The 16,256-nt window shown below is 41.2% G+C and overlaps 1 protein-coding gene across 1 annotated transcript in view; it reads left to right on the top strand.

The window, feature by feature from the left end:
- The window catches only part of LOC114660449 (toll-like receptor 13), a 49,157-nt gene extending 33,478 nt beyond the window's left edge, over window positions 1-15,679 (top strand). The window contains exon 3 of the mRNA XM_028813148.2: window positions 10,564-15,679. Coding sequence (XP_028668981.2) covers window positions 10,602-13,559 — 2,958 coding nt within the window. The 5' untranslated portion in view covers window positions 10,564-10,601 and the 3' untranslated portion in view covers window positions 13,560-15,679. The remainder of the gene's footprint in view (window positions 1-10,563) is intronic.
- The last annotated feature ends 577 nt before the right edge of the window (window positions 15,680-16,256 follow it).

Here is a 16,256-nt window from a genome sequence, read left to right as displayed (position 1 = left end):
TTGTGGTCAGCAACACAGGAGCGCCGCAGGGGACTGTACTTTCTCCGGTCCTGTTCAGCCTATATACATCGGACTTCCAATACAACTCAGAGTCCTGCCACGTGTAAAAGTTCGCTGACGACACTGCTATCGTGGGATGCATCAGGAGTGGGCAGGAGGAGGAGTATAGGAAACTCATCAAGGACTTTGTTAAATGGTGCGACTCAAACCACCTACACTTGAACACCAGCAAAACCAAGGAGCTGGTGGTGGATTTTAGGAGGCCCAGACCCCTCCTGGACCCCGTGATCATCAGAGGTGACTGTGTGCAAAGGGTACAGACCTATAAATACCTGGGAGTGCAGCTGGATGATAAATTGGACTGGACTGCCAATACTGATTCTCTGTGCAAGAGAGGACAGAGCCAGTTATACTTCCTTAGAAGGCTGGCGTCCTTCAACATCTGCAATAAGATGCTGAAGATGTTCTATCAGACGGTTGTGGCGAGTGCCCTCTTCTATGCCGTGGTGTGCTGGGGAGGCAGCATTAAGAAGAAGGACGCCTCACGCCTGGACAAACTGGTGAGGAAGGCAGGCTCTATTGTAGACATGGAGCTGGACAGTCTGACATCTGTGGCAGAGCGACGGGCGCTCAAAAGGGTCCTATCAATTATGGAGAATCCACTGCATCCACTGAACAGGATCATCTCCAGAGAGAAGAGCAGCTTCAGCGACAGACTGCTGTCACCGTCCTGCTCCACCGACAGACTGAGGAGATCGTTCCTCCCCCAAACTATGCGACTCTTCAATTCCCCCTGGGGGGGGGGGGGTAAACGTTAACATTATACAAAGTTATTGTCTGTTTTTACCTGCATTTTTATTACTCTTTAATTTAATATTGTTTTTTGTATCAGTTTGCTGCTGCTGCTGGAGTATGTGAATTTCCCCTTGGGATTAATAAAATATCTACCTATCTATCTATCTATTGTGGAACAATTTAACATCATTAATTAGCCTCATATCCATGTCTTTGGAAAGTAGGAGGAAACAACAGCCAGGCTCAGCACAAACAGCCATGAAGCCAGACACTGAACTGTAGTCCCTTGAGTTGTAATCCAGCAGGTCTAATGTCTGCACCCTCTTCTGTTCTATAGCTACTTACATTTTTATTTCATTTGAGTTTTAATCTGATAATGCTGGTCATGTCTACTTTTCTGTATTTACATGCTTCCCCTTAGCCATATTATCCGTAGCTATGGACTGGGTTATCATTTTTATGCAGATGATACTCAACTCTACTTCAGTGTTAAAAGTGGAACTTCATCAGAGCCTCCTCAGCTCACAACCTGCCTTAGTGAAATTAAAACCTGGATGGAGCAGAACTCTTTAAAATTAAATTGCAATAAAACTGAACTCCTGCAAATTGGGACTAAAATGCAACTTAATAAAATGAGCTCCTTCCCAGTCTATCTTGGCGGTGATCTCATCAGACCTGCCTCTACTGTAAAAAATCTTGGTGTCATTTTTGATTCCTCCCTCTCTTATTCCGCCCACATAAATCACATTAAGAAACTTTCGTACTTTCACCTCCGTAACATATCCCGTGTTCGCTCCTTCCTCACCTTCTCTAATGCTGAGAAACTTGTCCATGCTTTTATCACATCCCGCATCGATTATTGTAATTCCCTACTGGCAGGTGCCCCTTCTAATCTTATATCACAGCTCCAGCTTATTCAAAACTCAGCTGCAAGAGTCCTTACTCGAACCAGCAGCAGCGAGCACATCACACCCATCCTGCTCCGTCTTCACTGGCTCCCTATGTCTTAGAGAATCGAATATAAAATCCTACTAATAACCTACAAAGCCTTAAATAACCTCGCGCCAAACTACATCAGTGACCTACTCCATCACTATGTGCCTGCCCGCCTACTAAGGTCCTCTGATTCTGGCAATCTTGTTGTACCCCACACTAATCTACACTCCATGGGTGACAACAGGGCCTTCAGCTGTATAGCGCCCAGACTCTGGAATGACCTACCGAAATTAATCAGGTCAGCTGACTCCATGAATTCTTTTAAAAAACAACTCAAAACTCTGTTCAGGAAGGCTTTTACTTCTACTTGACTTTATTACCCTTCTCTCAGTTTACTTCTCTGTCAAGATGCTAATGTAACCTGTGTGTGTGTGTGTGACCATCAATTATGTTGTCTGTTTTTTTTCAGAATTCACTGTCTTAATCTTCTTTGTTTATTTATCTGGTTTGTACAATGCTATATACTGTATACTCTGCCGTTCTTTATTATATTCTGTAAGTGCCTTGAGCATGGGAAAGACGCTATATAAATAAAATGTATTATTATTATTATTATTATTATTATTATTATGTTGTTGGCTGAGTAAAATGCTTTGTCATAATGTATGCCTTTAAAGTGCCAAACTCAATAAATTGACTGTTGAAAGCTACAGAAGTTTATGGCTCTATTTTGCAAAAGACCCTCCCGTCATCTTGAGACAGCTAGTTAGTTATTCATGAATGTAGCATGCATTCCAGTGGCAAGAACTGAATAAACGTTATAGGAATACATGTAACCCAGCACATGCTGAGGAGTAAACCTGCTCATTTTGTGTCATGAGTAGCCAGTGACTATTACAGCAGCACCGAGTGTAAAGCAAGAAGCAAAGATGGTGGTTGACACAACGGTACTTTGAAAGGCAGAATAACACAGGCAATCAGGAATAAGAGGGAGTACAATCCAGCAGCAGAAATGTATAAATGAAGTATCTGCTTAGTTTATATCCAGTTATTCATTACAGATTTTTTTAAACAGTGTGATGAATGCCCGGGGACTCAGGTTAGGTATGGTAAAAAAATGTTATTTATTTCACAGCAGGACTTAACATGTTTTGGTTAATGAGGTGCGCTACTGAATCCAGCAGGGAGTGTTAGCTCCCTTGGAATGAGTTATTTTGTAATTGCAACGTGTTACATAACCTAAAACTATACTGCTCAAAAAAATGAAAGGACCACTTTGTAATCCGAGTATCGCATCAAGTCAGTGACACTTGTGGGCTATTGATCTAGTCAGTGAATTAGCAGAGGGTCTTGTTCATCAGTTTCAGCTGCTTTGGGGCACTAGAGAGGCAACAATGAGACGACCCCCAAAACAGGAATGAATGGTTTAACAGGTGGAGGGAGGCCACTGACATTTTTCCCTCCTCATCTGTTTTGTCACTCATTTTGGATTTGGCTACGGTCAGTGTCACTACTGGTGGCATGAGGCCATACCTGGACCCTACAGAGCTGGCACAGGTAGTCCAACTTTTCCAGGATGGCAGGCACATCAATACATGGCATTGCCAGAAGGTTTGCTGTGTCTCCCAGTCTCACAGCCTCAAGGGCATGGAGGAGATTCCAGGAGACAGACAGGCAGTTTCTCTAGGAGAGCTGGACAGGGCCCCTCGTAGAAGGTCCTTAACCCATCAGCAGGACCCACCAGTATTTGTTCCTTTGGGCAAGGAGGTACAGGATGAGCACTGCCAGACCCTACAAAGTGACCTCCAGCAGGCAGGCAGGCCACTGGTGTGAATGTCTCTGACCAGACAATCAGAAACAGAATTCTTGAGGGTGGCCTGAGGGCTCAACGTCCTCTAGTGAGCACCGTGGAGCTTGATTGGCATTTGCCATAGAATACCAGAATTGGCAGGTCCAGCACTGACGCCCTGTGCTTTTCACAGATGAGAACACATGTGAAAGATGTGAAAGGGTCTGGAGAAGCCGAGGAAAACGTTATGCTGCCTGTAACATCAGCATGACCGGTTTGTTGGTGGGTCAATGATGGTCTGGGGAGGCATATCCATGGTGGGACGCACAGACCTCTACAGGCTAGACAACGGCTCCACAGGACTGCCATTAGGTATTGGGATGAAATCCTTGGACCCATTGGCAGACCCAATGCTGGTTCCTCTTGGTGCACGACAATGCCCGGCCTCATGTGGCGAGAGGATGAAGGAATTGATACCATTGACTGCCAACCCAACGCTCACTTGCCTGACCTCAATCCAGTAGAACACCTCTGGGTGGGACATTATGTTTCTGTCCATCCGAAGCCGCCAGGTTGCACCTCAGACTGTCCAGGAGCTCAGTGATGCCCTGGTCCAGATCTTGGAGGAGATCCCCCAGGACACAATCTATCATCTCATTATGATGTTGTAAGGCATCCAAACAAGCACGCGGGGGGCCGTACAAACTTTTGAGTACAATTTGGAGCTGCTGCAATGAAATTTCAGCAAAATGGACTAGCCTGCCTGCTGCATCATTTTTTCACTTTGTCTTTGAATTCAGCCATCTGTAGGTTGATCATTTTCATCAAACGATTTGGCATCCTTTCATTCCTCACACATTACCATATCAGTCCATATCAGTAGAGATAGCTAGCATGATTTTTTTTTCCCACTGAGATCTGATGTGTTTTCAAAATGTTCATTTCATTTTTTTGAGCAGTTTATATAGATATAATATAAAATGCTGATACCCTTCCCTTAGTGATACAGCAGTAAGAAATCACGCAAGAGAAATAACTTAGCTTGGTTTAATGATGGCTTACACTGCATAACAGGCGAAGCAAGCCAATGGAAAACCCAGTTTGGGAGTGGGGGCCCGAGGTGTAGAGTCTGCCATTTTCACCATTGTAGAGGAAGAAATTTCAGGATCGGATGACGTTATCTCCCTTCCGTCCATCAGCTTCAAAGGTGTACCAGCCAATGTTCCAAGGCTTTTTACTGTTTCTTCACGTGCAGGCCCCCACTTAGCTGAATCATGCAATTCCAATCAAGGCAAAAGAGGATACAGTTTCATGCTGATTTTGACAGACAAAAAATAGTATACAACAGTCCTCAGTCAGACTGCCCATTTCCCAGTTGTCTCTATCTGTCTTGTCTTATATTATAATGCTTCCCTAGCAGTTCTATTTGATGAGCCCCTGTGCTAAATCTGTCTCTGTGTTAACTGTGCATGTCAGTAGGAAAGGCAGATTTGTAAAATATATTTGCACATAGCACAGTGACAGCTACTGATACATTTCCAGTGTTGAAATGGGTAAACACCCACAGTTAAACACACTCACTGATAACAATCACAGGGAGAAGATGCAAACTCCATGCAGACCCTGCTGTATGAGGCAGGAATGACAGCTCTGTGCTACTACTCTGCCTTCATTAAAAATCTAAAAACAAAATATATCTCTCTATTATAAAAAAAATCTTGGAAGGAGATGAGACGTGATTTTGTCAGAGAGACACTTTCACATCCTGCAAGACGAGACTTTGTGCCAAGAGATTTAACCTAACCACACCTGGGGCCGGAAGTAAAAGACAAAGAGTAGATAACAAAGTAGAACGTCGTAAAGAATTCAAAAACGTTGGCGCGATACACATGCAAAGCAGGTTAGTACAAAAATTTGAAAGTCTCAAAAAACTGATAGTAAAGATCGCATTAGCGCAAACAAACGGAAATTATTACTCAGTGAAATAATGGAACAGCGAAAACAGATCGAATATATTGTTCGGATTTAAACTTTAAGTCGGAGACTTGTAGATCGTCTAATTCGTGTTGCCATCGAGAATTAAAAGATTCCAAAAACGTTGCCGTGGTATGAAGTCCCGTGAGACAGAGACTTTTAACATGAGATTCTTTCAAGTCATGCCATACTTATAACCTTTGGAAGCAAGTCCCTCGAGACAGTGACGTTTGCCATTAGATTCTTTCAAGTCACGCCCTACTTACAACCATTTTCAAACAAGACCACGGTCATCTAACCTCTCAGTCGTGTGAGTGCTTTTATCAGACACACTTCCTGCACCTTCAGCTCTTATAAATTTTATCAGGACAATAATTTCATGCATTCTAGATGACATATCAATGACTAAGTGAAGAAGAAAGAGCATGGACAAACATTCGAATAAGTTGTTTTATTTATTAGAGAGAAATAAATGATATTCACTCAGGCAGTTATACGTTGTATTGTCAGGATGCAAGTCCAAACACGGAATAAAAAATTCAAAGCGATCTTGAAGAAAAGTTAATTTCAAATACTGTTTTTACTAAAGCTTTAAAGTAAAAGTGAAAATAACGCATATGTACCAATTCCCATGAAAATAACGATCTCTTTAAATTGTACAGTGGTGTGAAAAACTATTTGCCCCCTTCCTGATTTCTTATTCTTTTGCATGTTTGTCACACAAAATGTTTCTGATCATCAAACACATTTAACCATTAGTCAAATATAACACAAGTAAACACAAAATGCAGTTTTTAAATGATGGTTTTTATTATTTAGGGAGAAAAAAAATCCAAACCTACATGGCCCTGTGTGAAAAAGTAATTGCCCCCTTGTTAAAAAATAACCTAACTGTGGTGTATCACACCTGAGTTCAATTTCCGTAGCCACCCCCAGGCCTGATTACTGCCACACCTGTTTCAATCAAGAAATCACTTAAATAGGAGCTGCCTGACACAGAGAAGTAGACCAAAAGCACCTCAAAAGCTAAACATCATGCCAAGATCCAAAGAAATTCAGGAACAAATGAGAACAGAAGTAATTGAGATCTATCAGTCTGGTAAAGGTTATAAAGCCATTTCTAAAGCTTTGGGACTCCAGCGAACCACAGTGAGAGCCATTATCCACAAATGGCAAAAACATGGAACAGTGGTGAACCTTCCCAGGAGTGGCCGGCCGACCAAAATTACCCCAAGAGCGCAGAGACGACTCAAAAAGGTCACAAAAGACCCCAGGACAACGTCTAAAGAACTGCAGGCCTCACTTGCCTCAATTAAGGTCAGTGTTCACGACTCCACCATAAGAAAGAGACTGGGCAAAAACGGCCTGCATGGCAGATTTCCAAGACGCAAACCACTGTTAAGCAAAAAGAACATTAGGGCTCGTCTCAATTTTGCTAAGAAACATCTCAATGATTGCCAAGACTTTTGGGAAAATACCTTGTGGACTGATGAGTCAAAAGTTGAACTTTTTGGAAGGCAAATGTCCCGTTACATCTGGCGTAAAAGGAACACAGCATTTCAGAAAAAGAACATCATACCAACAGTAAAATATGGTGGTGGTAGTGTGATGGTCTGGGGTTGTTTTGCTGCTTCAGGACCTGGAAGGCTTGCTGTGATAGATGGAACCATGAATTCTACTGTCTACCAAAAAATCCTGAAGGAGAATGTCCGGCCATCTGTTCGTCAACTCAAGCTGAAGCGATCTTGGGTGCTGCAACAGGACAATGACCCAAAACACACCAGCAAATCCACCTCTGAATGGCTGAAGAAAAACAAAATGAAGACTTTGGAGTGGCCTAGTCAAAGTCCTGACCTGAATCCAATTGAGATGCTATGGCATGACCTTAAAAAGGCGGTTCATGCTAGAAAACCCTCAAATAAAGCTGAATTACAACAATTTTGCAAAGATGAGTGGGCCAAAATTCCTCCAGAGAGCTGTAAAAGACTCATTGCAAGTTATCACAAACGCTTGATTGCAGTTATTGCTGCTAAGGGTGGCCCAACCAGTTATTAGGTTCAGGGGGCAATTACTTTTTCACACAGGGCCATGTAGGTTTGGATTTTTTTTTCTCCCTAAATAATAAAAACCACCATTTACAAACTGCATTTTGTGTTTACTTGTGTTATATTTGACTAATGGTTAAATGTGTTTGATGATCAGAAACATTTTGTGTGACAAACATGCAAAAGAATAAGAAATCAGGAAGGGGGCAAATAGTTTTTCACACCACTGTATATATATGAATAAATAAAATCGTGGGACGTCCAAAAATTAATTGATTCAAACAATTTTTGAAACTTATTTAGCATGGTGGGGAATTACAATATTGTTTTTTTTTTTAATATTTTATGATTAAAGTAGCTATTCTATTAATTGATTGAATTAATTAATTTATGTGCTCCTCGCAATTTTATTTAGTCACATATAACCATGAAAATTATGGTTAAAGAAAAATGTATTTTTTGCTTTTCAGTGCATTTATAACTAAAGTAAATAAAATCGTTTTACTTAAAAAAAAAAAATTATATATTTTGCAAATTATTTTTCTTTAATCATTTTTCATGAACAGGAAGCTTCTTTAAAAGGATTACATAATTTATCTTCTTTGCAGAACTATTTGAATACTAAAAAAAATTATATTTTGTTCTCTATTTTTCTGCTCAGGCTCTTATGGGATTAGCGCTCGGTCGCTGCAAAAAAATATATACAGTATATATATCGACAACAGAACAGCAAGCATACGGCAATACATCCTCATCGTAATCATCAAGGCTACTCCTTCGCAAGAGTAAACAAGTAAAGTGGGCCCGACTCCACTCACTGGAAGAGGCAAGTGGGGACAACCGCTGCGTCTCTTATTTGTATGCTGCTATATCTCACTATATTCTCTCTCCGCCATTGACCTGTGTGCGTTAATTGGAATCGCATAACCATTGATTACGGCAAAATTTGTTAGTAATTGCATCGGTTTTGACGGATTATTGTATTGTCATCGATACTGAACACTGTAAGAGACAGCAGGCAACTCAGCCCGGCCAGGAAGCCCTGAGATTGGAAGGATGGGGGAAGGCAGCAATATTTGCACACTGCCTCCCACAAGACGCTAGATGGCAGCTCCCATGGAGTGTAGAGGTGTCCAGGATTCCCAGAGGGCATTCTGGGACTTGGAGTTATATTATAAAATAAATCTTATATATATATATATATAAACGTCTACACGTGGAAGTGTGTGTGTCTGTCTGTCTTTCCGGCCCGGAAGTGCGAGGCTACAGCATGAAGCTCAAAGAGCCGGCAAAGTGGCCTCAAGGTAACGAGTTGGAAGAAGAAAGACGTACAAGGCTACAGCATGAAGCTGAAAGAAATCGACACCGTCGCCAAAATGAAACCGCCGAGGAAAGACAAACAAGAGAGAAACTCGCTTAGCCGCTGATAGACAAAGGGGGGCGAGCACGTCCACAAAGCGAAAGCACCGACTCTGCATTTCAATTTTTTTTTAATGACAATTTCAATAGTTTCTAGGAGCCCAGGCTTTTTACAGCACAGGATTACACAGCTAGTTTATTTATATTTATGTAAATGTATATATTATAGAATAAATGTTAAATATTAGTAAAATATAAAGTGCAAAAATTGCTGCTTGGCATCTTCATTCACAAAATAATTTTTTTTTTTAAATTTTCAAATGAGCAAATTTGGCAACTGCATTGTATTGTATTCGGGTGTATTATTTATTTGTTTGTATTAATAGTATTTATCTGGTTGAGCGATGTTATAATCCTAATGAACAGCAATGCTCAAAGTTGTTGACCCGTAATGAAAACCTGAACTTTTTTTTTTGTTTTTTTAAGTACGTAAACGTACCCGTACTAAGCGAGTAAATCTGGACAACTTAATAGTACATTTACTGACTTGTGACGGTAGTCAGTGCGCATAGTTGATAAAACGCTAAAAGAGAATACAAGGGAAAACGCAAAACAAAGTAACGTTAGTCTGTGTGATCAAGAGTTTTAAATGACTATCTGAATATTTCTCGTGTGTGTGTCTGTGTATTTTTTAACTTTTATTTAGAACATTAGAACACTCTAGACGAGGACAGGCCATTCAGCCCAACAAAGCTCACCAGTCCTATCCACTTATTTCTTCCAAAAAAACATCAAGTCGAGTTTTGAAAGTACCTAAAGTCTTACTGTCTATCACACTACTTGGTAGCTTATTCCAAGTGTCTGTCATTATTTGTGTAAAGAAAAACTTCCTAATGTTTGTGCGAAATTTACCCTTACCCTTAATTTACCCTTTCACTAACCTTTTGCTGTTAACCGACGACAAAAACTCAAACCCACAGCCTGTTGCTTCTTTGAAAGTCACATGACTTTACCGCCATGTTATCCCGTCTCCGCTGACGATGAATATGCTTGGTGCTTATTAATTTTCAGTGAGGACTAAATAGAACTATTTTGACTTCTGCCTAAATGACTGAAAGTAGTATATTGCACATCTCACAAGATTCAATAAATGAAACACGATCGAGTTATGTTCAAAAGTGGGATGTAATACATTGTGAAAGAAACAGCCGGACACACAATGAAGGTTTGGGACAGCCACCCGTATAGTTTCCCTAGCTGCAAAAGGATTTAAAGTAGAGTACAATGTGTACTGGTTAGAGTCCAAAACAGAACTGTTTAAGAATGGAGGATGAGGGGTTTTTATAGCTGGATCACAGGAAGTGACATCCTCGTGACCGGGACAGGAAGTGATGTCCTCGGGGCCGGGACAGGAAGGATTTCTCGTGTTTGGTCTGCGGAGAGAAAAGAGAGAGGTTCAGTGCACCCCACCGCCCCCTGGCCTGGCGTGGAATTGTCATTTCCTGGTCCCTTTGGTTGACTCCCAAGGGCACGTGTGTGACAACATGTAATATGAAGGAAATAGATTTTTGTAAATAGTAACAACCTGCCGTTTCCCTTTTTTTCAGTGTATCTCATCAATATATTTATGTGTGCCTAAACCTATGATTTTCTTTTTCTTTTCAGTTAACCATGACACAATAATTCTACGTAATCAACAGTGAATGCCGTCTTTGTGGACAAGGATTATACATGGGACATTTTCACAGTTTCCTCATCAGTTTTTGAAGATGGAGAGGCATATTCTGGATAAAGTTTGTATTATGTCAAGCTGTCTCTTTTTATGCCTCATCATGTGGACTGTTCCAGCAGAAGGATATTTCATAAGGAACTGTACAGTGCACGGCTCCTTAAACTACACTGACAGGCTTAAAGTCCTTTGCTATAAGATGAGCTTCCATCAGGTGCCTTCTGATATCCCTCATAACACAAAAGTCTTAGACATTTCAATCAATTATATTTCCCAGCTGAAGGAAGGGAATTTCAAGAACCTTACCAACCTGAGTATTCTGAACATATCAAAAAATCATATTGGCTTTCTGGAGGAAGGTGTCTTTAAGGATCTGATGAGCCTATATGAAATGAATCTCGCTCACAATGCTTTGAGGGAGATTTCAGGTGGCATGTTTAAAGGCCTGAACAACCTCACGGAGCTGAACCTGGGGTATAACCATATTAAAAGCATTGAGCCTAGTACCTTCCAAATTCTTTCAAACCTCCGAGTTGTCAATCTGAGCTTTAACGCCTTGTTCGACATTGAGCAGATTCGAGAGGTTTTAAAACATTTCCGTTTGAGGGAAATATACGTGGGAGGCAACAATTTCTCAGATTTCAGTACAGAAAAAATATCCAATTTATCTTTGAATGTACAGGTCCTGGACTTGTCCTATAATCCTTTTAGATACTTGAAGATCACTTCTGACATATTTCCTAATCTTATAGTTCTGGACCTTTCTTATTCCGGTTCAAAGAATGGTTTCCAGTGGGAAGTAAAAAATACATCCTTTGTAAGTGGCGTAAAAAGGTTATTTTTAAATGGCACTCACGTGTCCTACTCGCAAATGCAATCTATTTTAAGAAGCTTCAGTAACATTTTAGAAGAACTGTACCTTAATAAATTACAAAGTCAAACAATGCAAGACTATTTGAATGTAACCTGCTTAGTACTTCCTAAGCTCAGAGTTCTGAGTCTGCAGAACAATAAATTCATTTCCTTGCAAAAGAAACAACTTGAATACTGTAGGCAGTTAGAAGAAATTGATTTATCAAAAAATAAGTTGCAAAATATGTCAAAGACGCTATTTCAAGGCCTAAACAGATTGGGCTTTTTAAACATATCCTACAATAACTTGACTGCTGTTCCGAATGCGACACAGAATATTACCAGTCTGCAGACGTTTGACCTCAGTTACAATATGATCAAGCATTTGGAAAACTATGACTTTATGAACTTGACAAACCTGAGGTATCTGAATTTAGCTGGTAATGTCATCACTTTAATCACAGGTTCTTTATTTAGCAATTTGTTTAATTTGCAAGTCCTAAAGCTTGGCAGTAACCTCATTTTGAGCATCCAAGGTCCACTATCACCCAGCCTGGGCAAACTGGAGGTTTTAGAGCTACGCATCAATAAGCTGAGCTCTATAAAGAATTCTACATTCCTGTACTTGAATTCTTTAAAAGAACTTAACCTTATAGATAATCAGATTTCTTCCCTTGAAGAGGGGTCCTTTTTAGGCCTACAACGCTTAAAAGCTTTGCTGCTGGGGAGTAATAAGCTCACTCGGGACACTTTCAGAAAGACAGACGTGTTTACTGGGGTGACTGGCCTGAATGAACTTCAGTTTTTCGATAACTATCTTTCATATGAAAGCACAGACAAGTTGTCATATCCTCCGTTTCTCTCGTTAAAGTTTTTGAATCGTCTAACGATTAACAGTCAGGGTCATAACGGTCTCCTTAATTTCCCTTCTAACCTTCTAGAAGGGCTTACATCTTTGAAAGAACTGCATGCCGGTAATCTGAACATTAATGAACTGCACCCAGACACCTTTAGCTATACGCCTATGCTGTCATTCCTTGACCTTAGTAAAAATGTGTTAAGTACTATCGATTCAAGAGTCTTCCGGATGGTTTCCAGCCTGACGGAATTCATTTTGTCTCAGTCTCGCCTGGAGTCTTTAGATTTCCTCATACGTGCTAACCTAACCAAGCTTAAGGTACTGAGAGGCAAACGCAATGAGCTGAATACGATAAATGAAACTCTCATTCGTTCCCTTCCGTTACTGAAGTATCTGGACTTGCAGCAGAACCCTTTTACTTGCGACTGTGATAATGCCTGGTTCGTAAACTGGTCCTTGAGCAACCCTCATACTCAAGTGATTTATTTCAATAAGTTCCGTTGTGGCTATCCACCAAATCTGAAAGACATGACGCTAGAAAGCATGAGAACTGATTCTTGTGTCGTAAATATCAATTTAATATGCTTCATCTCATCTACAACCCTGGTAACTGTTACCTTGGTGGTTTCTTTTATTTATCACTTCCTTAGGTGGCACCTTATATATGGTTATTACCTTATTTTAGCATTTCTATATGACAAAAAACACAGATTTCAAAACAAAGAGAAGATGATTTGCTATGAATATGATGCGTTTATATCATACAATACAAAAGATGAGCCATGGGTCTTAAGAGAGCTAGTGCCACATCTGGAAGATACCGAGGGTTGGAAGTTGTGTCTACACCACCGCGACTTTGAGCCCGGTAAGCCAATCATTGATAACATCGTGGAGAGCATCTACAAGAGCCGCAAAACGATTTGTATTATTAGCCGAAACTACCTGGAAAGTGAGTGGTGTTCTAGGGAGATCCAGTTAGCAAGTTTCCGCTTATTTGACGAGAAGAAGGATATTCTGATTTTGCTGTTTCTGGAAGATATTCCAACCAGTAAGCTGTCCCCCTACTACAGAATGAGGAAAATGGTGAAAAAGAAGACGTATTTAAAGTGGCCTGAAAATGATAAGGGCACCCGAGTGTTCTGGCATAAGCTGAACGTGGCATTGAATGCGGAAGAAGGTTATAAAAAGGACCCTTACATAAATGATCTGAATGAAAACTGATGCACTTTCAAAACTTTTGTTTTGTTGAACAGTACGACCTCCATTCTGTGTGACAGAATTTGAAACGTAGCCTGGCTTGTATCTTGAAATTTTTAAATTTTTCGACAATCACATGTTGCCCTATCATTCTTGTTAATAAATTATTGAAGCGCATCTATTTCCTAATTGGGAGCAGGGGATATACCAAATATTATTATTAGCCGTCTCCTGCGGCCACCCGTGTAGTAGTGAAACAGGACAGTGAGGAGGGCCCTGTCTGGCTCCCCCTCCTGACGTCATGCTTCCCCCTCCCCTCGGCCCGCAGGCTCTGTCTCAGATTAGCGTGAATATATCTCTCCCGCAAGCAAACTGTAATACTGAAAAGTCGCCAAATCAACCAGAATGTTCAAGAAAACTCTAGAAAAAAACCTGATCTAAATCTGTTAAGTAGTTCTCTCGTTCACTAGCTAAGCGGAGGTAAGGAAAGCGCCGAGAAGGCGTGTGAGTGAGGAGGGCCCCGTCTGGCTCCCCACTCCTGACCTCACGCTTCCCCCTCCTCTTGGCCCGCAGCCTCTGTCTCAGATTAGTGTGAATTAATTGCTCCTGTAATCGAACTATGATACTTAGCGCGATGAGAGAAGTCATCAAATCAACCAGAATGTTCAAGAAAATTATAGAAAAAAACCCAATCTAAATCCGTGAAGTAGTTCTCTTGTTCGCTAGCTAAGCGGAAGTAAGGTACATGCCCTGAGGCTGGAGCTTGAGTCGGGGGGGGGTCCCAAAGCCAAACCCCCCCCACCCCCACCTCGGCCTACTGCATCTCTCTCAAAGTTTTGCTAATAAATCAGTACCGCAAGCGAACTGTAATACTTAGCTCAATGTGAGAAGTTGCAAAATCATCCGGAATGTTCAAGCAATATATAGAAAAAAACCAGGTCTAAATCTGTGAAGTAGCTCTCTCCTGAAAAGCAGACAGACAGACAGACAGACTGTGGATTTTATATATAGAGAGATAACTTCCTAAGCAGCCACAACATTAAAAGCACCTGCCTGAAATTGTGTAGGTCCCCCTGGTGCCCCCAAAAGCACTTTGAACCATTGAGACACGGACTCCGCAAGACCTCTGAAGGTGTCCTGCACCAAGACATTAACAGCAGATTTCATCCTGCTGAAATATACCACTGCCATCAGGGAACACCGATGCCGTGAAATGGTGAACGTGGTCTGAAATAATCGTCACGTAGGGGGTACATGTCAAAGGAACATCCACATGAACGCCAAGACTCAAATTGTCCCAGCAGAACATTACCCAGAGCATCAAACTTGCCTACTTCCCATAATGCATCCTGCTGCCATATCTTTCTAAGGAGAATGACGCACACAAACCCGACTGTCCACATAATCAAAGAGAAAATGTGATTCATCAGACCAGGCCAACTTCTTCTACCATTGCTCCATGGTCCAGTTCTGACGCACATTGTAGGTGTTTTTAGTGTGGACAGGGGTCAGCATGGGCACTTTAACTGGTCTGTGGCTATGCAGTACTGCACTTGTGTGTTCTGCCACCTTTCTCTCGTGGCCAGCATTAATTTTTTCAGCCATTTGTGTCACAGGAGCTCTTCCTTGGGATTGGACCTTACGTGCTAGTCACACACATCATAAGAGCCTTGGGCGACCATGACCCAGTCACCTTCCTTAGACCACCTAACCCACTGCATGCTGGGAACAGCCCACAAGACCTGACGTTTAGGAGATACTCTGACCCAGTTGTCTAGCCATCACAATCTGGCCCTTGTCAAAGTTGCTCCGATCTTACGCTACTCCATTTTTCCTTCTTCTTCCAGCACTTTAAGGAGATCACCTGTGTCATTCACTTCACCTGGCAGTGCTTTGAATGTTGTGGCTGATCGGTGTAAATTGTTGGGTGTGGCATCCTGTACCTAAAGCTTTAGACTTGTCCTATATTGTACATAAATCTTTCAAAATGCCAATCGTTAGAAATGAAATATGAGATTTGAAACATGACCGACAGACATTCCACTCATATATTTCCATAAAATTATAAAAAGAGTTGTTTTTAGTAATATGTAAAACAGTTTTTACACTCTTCATTAAACTTTTAAGTTTGGACTGTTACAGTATGACATGTAGTCGTGTGTGTATTGTAGTTACTGTATATGGAGAAGTCATCAGTTCTTGTCATCTGTATGTAATGTGATGGATAATTTATTTGGAAACTTGTAATTAAAGATGTTTATTGTCAGAAGAACATTGTGTTGGGTCTTTGGGTTTTAAAGCGAGTAGAAATCTTGACAACCTTAAAGAAGAATCCAGATGAGATATCGAGAGAGCGTAGCAGTTAGCTAAACATACGGGCTTGATGGGCTCAGTGGTCAATGTGACGTATTACACATTGGAAGTAAAAAAGAGAGGTCTCAATACACAATGGAAGGTCTGAAAACTCGAATGTACGCCATATGGGAAGGATGTTGGAGTCGTAGTGGACTCAACACTCTCAACTGGCAGACAGTGTTCAGAAGCCATTAAGAAGGCTACCAGAATGTCAGGTTATATAGCGCCTTGATGTGTGGAGTGCAAGACCAGGGAGGTGATGCTGAAGCTTTATAACACACCGGTGAGGCCTCATCTGGAGTTCTGTGTGCAGTTTTGGTCTCCAGGCTACAAAAACCTCATAGCAGCGCTAGAAAATGTCCAGAG

Source organism: Erpetoichthys calabaricus, chromosome 11 (assembly GCF_900747795.2).
Source record: "Erpetoichthys calabaricus chromosome 11, fErpCal1.3, whole genome shotgun sequence".
In the NCBI taxonomy this organism is placed as follows: Eukaryota; Metazoa; Chordata; class Cladistia; order Polypteriformes; family Polypteridae; genus Erpetoichthys; species Erpetoichthys calabaricus.
The sequence above is the reverse complement of the archived record's forward strand: the minus strand, read 5'-3'. Positions and strand labels throughout refer to the sequence as shown.